Here is an 8,071-nt window from a genome sequence, read left to right as displayed (position 1 = left end):
GATTTTTAGTACCTTTAAAAATTCATTAAAAATTCAATTGTAATCGGAATCAGCTCAAACTTTCTACACAACATTAGAACATGTATATGTATCAGAAAAAATTACCATACGCGTCTTAATTTTTAAGGTGTATTAAATTTTGTTATTTTCGTGCTCACCTTAAATCCACAAAATTTAAACCACCTCTAATGCCATTCTATTGTATGTAGACTATGGCCAGAACACGAAAATTAGCTCACATGAATATTAACTTTTGAGCAAATTTCATTTGAAAACACGAAATATTGAACCCTTGAAAATTTGAACGTATACGGTATAAAATGGAGAATTTTCTCATAGTCAATTTTGGCCATTTTTGATACAGGAAAATTTTGATTACCTTTATCAGCTATTTTATCAGCACTGTGCTTCAATTCTCTACACTAAAAGCAAAAAATATCAATTATAAACATATAATGGTATAGTACATTGTATATCTACCTTTTTCGCTGCTCCAACCCAACATGATCTAAAGCTATTTTGATCGATTGCCTCCAGACAGCTACATTCCTCAAGCTCTTTATTGCAGTAGAGTGTGTGTCGTTTATCCTCAAGACCGCATGGAATTGTAACTTCATGTCTCAAGTCTCGAATTGTATTAGCTCTTCTACCCAAGCAGTGACAGAAAGCATAAAGAACTTTTGTACACGCATCAACTACAGACTCAAATGTGGAGGCGTTAATATCGTGTCGTACTACGAGCCTGGATTTCTGTCCTTCGTAAATCAGATCGATTCGAACACCAGGAGTATTGCCCTTAGATTTAAACTCGAATTGTGAGATGTTTGAATATTGAATGGGACAAAGAAGAACATCGTCATTCTCCTTCATTACTCCTTGACTGATGCATGCTTGAAAGTTGGCCAGAAAATTAACGCTCGCTACTTCAAGGAAAGCACATTTATCATCATTCTCTGAGAGGGGGTAGTTATCACCACTTTTAGCTGAAGGAATATAGTAGTACACACCAGGCTCAAGGGGTGCATCATCAATGAGAATAGATTTCTCACTCTTTATTTTAGCAATCATTACAAATGATGTCAGTATTTCCATTAAACTGTTCACAACATCAATGCCTAACAATGCCTGAATAGACTGGAGTGAAATGATACCATACTTCAATAGATGCTTGACATATGGTGCCTCAGGATTAGGAGGATAGAACAATCTGTGAACTGAGTGAATCCATAAATATCGACAATGACCAGATGCTTGATATCTTCAAATTGAGGCATGTATAGAATGCTACCAAACTCAGTGAAGGCGAGAAAATCTTCCACATCTTTTAGATTCATATTCAGATGAGCGGCTTCTCTGATTATAAAATCTTTATGCATAATAATAGCTTTTGAATTTGGCTGATGGGAAGATTGTGGGTTTAGTGACGAAACAAGACTACGCAATATGATCCAACAAAGAGGAAGGTCAAGTTTGTACTGGTTGACCTTTTTAATGATATCTTGAAGAGTCTTACCAAGGCTCTTTAAGGTACCTGTATCCCTCAAATTAACAAGCTCCCATTCCTTCAGGAACTATCAACACCTTCATTCTCTGCTTCCTTTAATATTGCTTGCTTTGCTTCTTTTACAGAGTTTTCTTCAGGTGCAGTGACAGCATCAGAGCCGGTGCTTTCTTCTTTTGTAGCAACCATTACTGTGTTGCATGCATCAATGGCGTCAGGATCATCTTTCTTGTAACCAAGAGTACCAAAATGGAGGAGATATGAAAGTCGAGACCTTTCTCTCATAACTATTTTGCTATCATTACACTTGTCATAACGGCTATGAGATAAATCAGGTACCTCATTAAGGTGAGGAGCATCTCTATCCAATGAGAAGAAAGCAACACGAAAATGTCTCTTGCAGGACAATAACATTATCGACAGAAAATCATAAATAGCTTTATTGACCCCAACATCCATGACATTAATGAGCGAGATACCATCTTGAATGAGTGACAGCTTCATTCTTTCCTCTTTGATCTTTCCCAAGTGATTGCTGACCTCCTCCATCAGCCATTGAACGTGCTTATCAACGAATGATTCTGGCTTTTTCTTAGTTAACTCAAAAACAGCTTCAGTAATTGAAGAATACTGACATGCAAGAGAGCAAATGATCGAATTGATTGCACCATAGCGATTAGTGGCAAAGGACCATGCATACTCGTCATGTGGCAAGCCACCAAGCACGCACAACTCGTAGATTGAGAGACACTCGTTGTTTCTTTTTCTTTTCATGTAGTCATCAAAGCTAAATGTTGACACTTCTTTTAGCTTTATAAACTCTTTAAGCATCCCCTCTATGGCTATCGTCTTTCCAGTGCAAGGTAGACCCATGAAGGCTACTAGGCATGTGGTCACTGGAATTTTCTGATGAAGGATGACATTCCAAAACTTTCTTTGAGTGATTACTATAACAATGGAATATTGGATAAAATGATTTACATGCATTTTGGAACCAAGTCAAGTTTAAAAATGAGACACAAAATTGATTACAGTTTTACGATTAACACAAAAAGGGGGAGAACAATTTTATACTCACAAAACAATCATAAGTTGTTTCAAACTTACTTTCTGCATCTTGTGAGTGTACGTCAAGTGATATGATAATATCCTCAACCAAAGTACCACAAAAGCTCTTAGTTTCATAATCAAAACTCTCATAGCCAGTACAGAGATCAGCATCGGATTGTCTGGCTCCTATTCCAGCATTGGCATCAAATGGAGTGGGATTCTGCGAGGGGTTTTGTTAATAGGAGAGAGGATCAGAATCAGCTTCATGTTTGTGATCTTGTCCTGTTGGTGCCCGGACACTGTCAACAACATCTACATGTATGCTGTCTCCAGATACAGGCTCAGCTTTTATGCTATAAATAAAACCATTATTATTTTGCACGGAGTAAAAGCTAGTAAAAGGTCACCTTGTTATGTTGCGACAAGGCGTGGCTGTCTACATAGGCGGGGCTCAAAGGAGTATTTTACAGCTTACTCAACTTTTTTAATATTCTTAAGGTGTTTATCTGTTTAAACATATTCATGAAGACATAGTTATGACAATTGGTATTCTCCATAGCACTCATACCGTATAGCGGAAAATTTTGGAGGGACTAAAATTTGGCGAATTGCTAAATTTTGGTGATTGGCGGATTTTAATTTGGCGAATTGGTGGCCACATGCATTGAGCATGCGTATAATGGCTCAAAATGGCTGGTTTAATTTTGGCGAATGGCTATCAAAACGCCAAATTCGCCAAATTTAATTCCCTCCAAAATTTCCCACTATACGGTATCATTAACATCAAACAGAATTATTCATGAATGGTTTAAAGTAATAACAAGTCTATTTATCAATAAAAATAATAACAAGTCTATCTATCAATAAAAATAATAACAAGTCTATCTATCAATAATTACTATTAAAATTAATCCAACACATAGTCTAGCAATAATGTAGAAACAGTATAGATATAGTATAACAGTATAGATATGGTATTGTAATTATTTGAGTTAATATACATCACTTTATTTCAGTATTCAGTTTTTTGGCAATATGAACAAACCCCCTATCCTCTAATATAGTTTTTAGTGCATGCTTAGTTGGTGTTTTTGCCTGCTGATTTTCCCAATGTAGGAGCATCAGCATCATTGCCTTCTTTTTGCGCTCACTATCTTCTGGATAAGGAAGCAAAACATCTTTGATGTTAAATGCTTCTTTCAAGGCATCAAAATCATACTCATCAGTAACGAGACCAGCAATGTCTTGTAATGTAAGTGGAATATCTGTATGACAAGTTTCTTTTAATCTTGCTTCATCGTCTTTCTTTAATTTGTCACACTACATAAATTAACAAAGTATGAATATTAAGGTTAATGAAAAATGAGTGTATAGATCTAATTCTGGTGTTGTTAATTACCTTACTTGCTGCTTTGCTCCAGCATAATCTGACATTATTTTCAGCTGAACAATCATCACAAAGTTGAGACTCACAATTGTAGTACAGATAGTGACATTTTTCACTAGGAGACTCACAGCAGGGAACAGCAAAACTATATTTGAGGTCACGCATCGTATTAATTTTCCTTTGAAGACATCGACATGAAGCAGTGATTACTTTTTTGCATGCTTCAACTGCTGCTGGAGATGTGAGTATGTCATTGGAGCTGTTCATTATTCTTAATCTTGTCTTGCTTCCTTTGTATATCATCGCTATTTCAATAGGAGGACCACTTTTAGATTGGAATAGAAATCGTGAGATGTTGCTGTAGTCTGTAGCAATAAGAACAGCATCTTTGTTGTTATCCATAATGGCATAGCTAATGCAAGCTTGTACATTGGCTGGGAAGTTGACACTCTCTATCTCAATGAAAGCATAATCATTCTCTTCTTCTGATGGTGTATATTCTTCATGCATTCTTGCTAATGGTAAATAATAGTGTACCTCATCAGGTTGCTGCTGATTGTCAATGAGGATAGACTGGCCACTTTCAATTTTAGAGGCCATTGCAATAGTCGTAAGAACCTTCATGAAATTTTCAGCACTCTCAGGATGTTTGCAAAAAATTTTTTTGACAGATGATTCTGATATGATTCCATACTTTCTCAAATTGGTAGCATACGGTTCTCTTTCCTGAGGATAATAAAGCTTGTTCAGGTACTGAGTGAACTCCCAAATATTGACAATCACAATATCTTTAATACTGTCATACTGAGGCATGTAGAGGATGCTACCAAAGTCAGTGAATGTTTTTAAAAAATTTTCAACATCATCTTCTAACATTTTCAGCTCCTTTGCCATAGCTACAATAAAACTCTTTTGTAGGATCATAACTTTTGATCCTTTGCTATCAAGAGATATAACAAGGCTTCGAAAAACTATCCATCGAAGAGGAATTTGTATTGTGCCTTGCTTGTATTTGCTTTTAATAAGGCCTTCCATCTTCTCTCCAAACTCCTTAGCAATAGAATTGTCATCATCTACATCAACTTGTAGCCAGTGTTGTAGGAACTGGTCTACGTCTTGAGATTTCGCTTGTTTCATAATCTCTTCTTTGGCTTTACTTATATCAGAATTGGTAGCTGATTCCTTTCTTGTAGCTACCATAACAGTAGCATTTAGTGCTTCTTCTTCATTGCGCTGTTGCTGAGTGTAACCAACTGTAGCAAAATGGAGGAGATATGTGAGTCGAGACCTTTGCTGCATAACCAAAACATCATCTTTTCGCTTTCCATAAAAATCAGAAGGTAGTTCAGGTTTCTCATCAAGATTAAGAGCATCTCTATCCAGTGAGAAGAAAGCAAGACGAATGTGTCGGTGGCAGGACAGCAACATAATTGATAAGAAATCATAAAGAGCTTTATTGACACCAACATCGATTACATTAATAAAAGAGAGACCATCTTGGAGTAAGGCCAGTTTGCCAGGTTCGTCTTTGATTTTCTCCAGTACATATTGTGCCCTGCCCATTAACCATCGCACATGCTTATCCATTCCTCCAGAATCTTGTGATCGACTACCCATTTCAAACTTAATATCTGCCACACATGGGTTTTGACGAATTATATTGCAAAGAATTGAAAATATTGCCCCATAGCGATTGGTGGCAAAGGACCAGGCGTACTTGTCGTGTTGTGAACTGCCAAGAGCACACAGCTCATATATTGACAGAGATTCCTTATTTTTTTTTCTTTTGAGGTATTGATCAAATTCTAACTTTGCCTTAGGTTTTAATTTTATCTTGTGTTTAAGAACAGACTCTAAAACTGTAGTCTTTCCAGAGCTAGGTAAGCCCATGACTGCTACAAGACTTGTTGTCACTGGAACCTTTTCATTGAGAATGATATCCCAAAATACGTCCAGAGAGATTTTTTTATCTATCAAATAAAGATACACGTGATGTGAATTTATAATTGCTTTGAAAGTTTGAATGCTAAAATGATATCAAATTTTGATAAACATAAACTAAACTAGATTATTTTTGAATAAGGAAAAAACAACATGACTACTTTAAGTCCCATGCAGTCCAAAATACAGAACAAAAGACTAAAATATGTACATAACCTACCAAATGGTTCAATTTCAAGTGCAATGGCTATGTCATCAAAGGCATCATCAAATTGGGTTTTATCCTGGTAAGTGTAATCTTGATCACCAATAACAAAGCAGGTATCCTGATCACTAGGGGTACTAGCAGCATCAATTGATTCATCCAACTGAAAATCACTGAAACAAAAGAACACTTAACAAAAGAAAGTGTTCAGTCTATATAATGATAAGATCTAAAAAGCACTAATCTCACAGTCAGTGACATAATGTTATGTATTGTCTAATATCCTGCCTAATGCCTATATGACTTACCTAGATGCCATCTCTTTTCTCTCAGAAACTCAACTTGACAATGTCACTCCCCTTCCAAGTTCCACCTACAGTTTGATTACAGAACATCTACTACTCCCATTTCTAAGAAATTATGAATACGATTCTGAACACCTCAAATTTACACAACAATAAAAACAATGTTATAGGCACAAATAACGTAAAGCATAAGCATAATTTTTAGTCTACAAGTACGTAGTCATTGAGGCTAGTAAAATAACTTTGAAAATTTAAAACTATAGTACTCTATTATGCATGTTAAAAACTAACATTATTAAGCTTAACAAAAATAATTAAAAGCTGAAGATAAAATTTAATAGTGTATATTATCATCATTATTCTCTAATTGCTCTCATGTTCAAACTGAAGTGCTCCCTCCAGAGCTGCTGTCCATTTTTCCCGCAAGTGATTAGCAACAAATTCTATTGGTCCCCCAATACTAAATAAAGCCTCTAGATACTTCATACAATGCTTCTCTAGGTCAGACTTAGAGTCCAATAGATTCATCACAGATAGAAAACTTGAGGTTATGCTTTCATAAGTTGGTGACTTCTGAACCTGCCTGGTAATAATTCCAGCTTCAAATAGTTTGTTAGCAATTTCGTTAAGAGAACTCTCCAAAATGTCTGCATAATTTGAATGATTCTTATTCATAACTTCCTTAATCTTTTGACGAGCTGTTTTAATGTCAATACCTTTAATAAAAACAGACAATAATTATAAAAATTATAGATGTGTTATGTACATGTACCTCCTTCTCTTCCTATTTTAGTTGGTGCTGGGGTAGCTTCATCACTGCCACTAGCAGCAACTATAATAGACATAATGTATTATTTTATGCATAAATAATGACAAGCATAACATTACCTGCAGTAAGATGAGCTGTTCTTCGTGATCTGTGAATATTTAGTGTAACAGGATCAGCCACACCCTCTACTGGTACAGAGTAGTGTAATGTAGGAACAGCATCAGGTGATGAATAGACTGATATGAGACATGATGGAGGAAGAGAATAATCTTTGTCACCAAAATTAAAAATGTCCCTTTGAAACAACTATATATTATGGAAAATAATTTGATTATAATTTTAATAATTTTACTTTGCAAGGTTCTGTGTGAGGTTCAATAGTCCATCCTTTAAATGACTTCTTCTGTGGAGCATTTAAATTTAATTCAATAAAAGGAGATGCAATACGAAAGTAAACATTAGGTCCCATTTCAGCTTTAGAATGTTTTCCTTCAATGAACTACACATTTCAAGGCAGAGAGTAATGTATATAGCAGTCATTCTTACCTGGAGAAGAGCATCCAATTTTTTAGCTGCAATAAATGTCACCAGATCCTCTGCATGCTTCTCCTCATAATATATCAGACCAGCATAATTTGTAGCCTCTTTCATACCAGTGGAGTGTACTTCTAGTAATATAAATAGACACAACACAGTGCTTATAGGAGTGCATTATTACTTACCATGAGACTCAGTACTTGCTGGTTTATCCAATAGTTCAGTTTGATCCATACTCTTAAATGCAGCAACTGCTGATACCAAGGGGCTAGCGATTGATCCTGAATCATCCAGTATGCTATTCTCATCAATTAGCTCTTTATCTTCCTTTCCTTTGGCTAATTTTGCATGCAGAGAATCATCTTGTCTCTTCTCT

General features: G+C 35.7%; 4 protein-coding genes across 4 annotated transcripts in view; all 4 read right to left on the bottom strand.

Moving 5' to 3' along the window:
• LOC109581929 (uncharacterized) overlaps positions 1-1,334 on the bottom strand; it is a 2,248-nt gene extending 914 nt beyond the window's left edge. The window contains exons 1-3 of the mRNA XM_019996434.1: positions 1,205-1,334; positions 481-1,115; positions 380-422 (exon numbers count right to left, since the gene is read on the bottom strand). Coding sequence (XP_019851993.1) covers positions 380-422; positions 481-1,115; positions 1,205-1,334 — 808 coding nt within the window. The remainder of the gene's footprint in view (positions 1-379; positions 423-480; positions 1,116-1,204) is intronic.
• On the bottom strand, positions 1,073-2,878 carry LOC109581948 (uncharacterized). Its single transcript, XM_019996458.1, has 2 exons — positions 2,609-2,878; positions 1,073-2,448 (listed from the first exon to the last, which is right to left on the bottom strand). Exon 2 carries the CDS (start codon positions 2,372-2,374, stop codon positions 1,565-1,567), a length of 810 nt encoding a protein of 269 aa, XP_019852017.1. The 5' UTR covers positions 2,375-2,448; positions 2,609-2,878; the 3' UTR covers positions 1,073-1,564.
• A 566-nt stretch (positions 2,879-3,444) lies between these two features.
• LOC109581953 (uncharacterized) lies at positions 3,445-6,450 on the bottom strand. Its single transcript, XM_019996463.1, has 4 exons — positions 6,393-6,450; positions 6,100-6,257; positions 3,951-5,908; positions 3,445-3,871 (listed from the first exon to the last, which is right to left on the bottom strand). The coding sequence occupies exons 1-4, from the start codon at positions 6,401-6,403 to the stop codon at positions 3,554-3,556; spliced, it is 2,445 nt and encodes an 814-aa protein (XP_019852022.1). The 5' UTR covers positions 6,404-6,450; the 3' UTR covers positions 3,445-3,553.
• Positions 6,451-6,652: 202 nt separating this feature from the next.
• LOC109581928 (uncharacterized) overlaps positions 6,653-8,071 on the bottom strand; it is a 6,320-nt gene continuing 4,901 nt past the window's right edge. The window contains exons 8-13 of the mRNA XM_019996433.1: positions 7,881-8,069; positions 7,705-7,826; positions 7,511-7,657; positions 7,278-7,464; positions 7,162-7,221; positions 6,653-7,105 (exon numbers count right to left, since the gene is read on the bottom strand). Coding sequence (XP_019851992.1) covers positions 6,753-7,105; positions 7,162-7,221; positions 7,278-7,464; positions 7,511-7,657; positions 7,705-7,826; positions 7,881-8,069 — 1,058 coding nt within the window. The 3' untranslated portion in view covers positions 6,653-6,752. The remainder of the gene's footprint in view (positions 7,106-7,161; positions 7,222-7,277; positions 7,465-7,510; positions 7,658-7,704; positions 7,827-7,880; positions 8,070-8,071) is intronic.

Source organism: Amphimedon queenslandica, unplaced genomic scaffold, assembly GCF_000090795.2.
Source record: "Amphimedon queenslandica unplaced genomic scaffold, v1.1 AMPQUscaffold_13410, whole genome shotgun sequence".
NCBI lineage: Eukaryota > Metazoa > Porifera > Demospongiae > Haplosclerida > Niphatidae > Amphimedon > Amphimedon queenslandica.
This window is presented reverse-complemented; position numbering and strand designations above follow the sequence as displayed.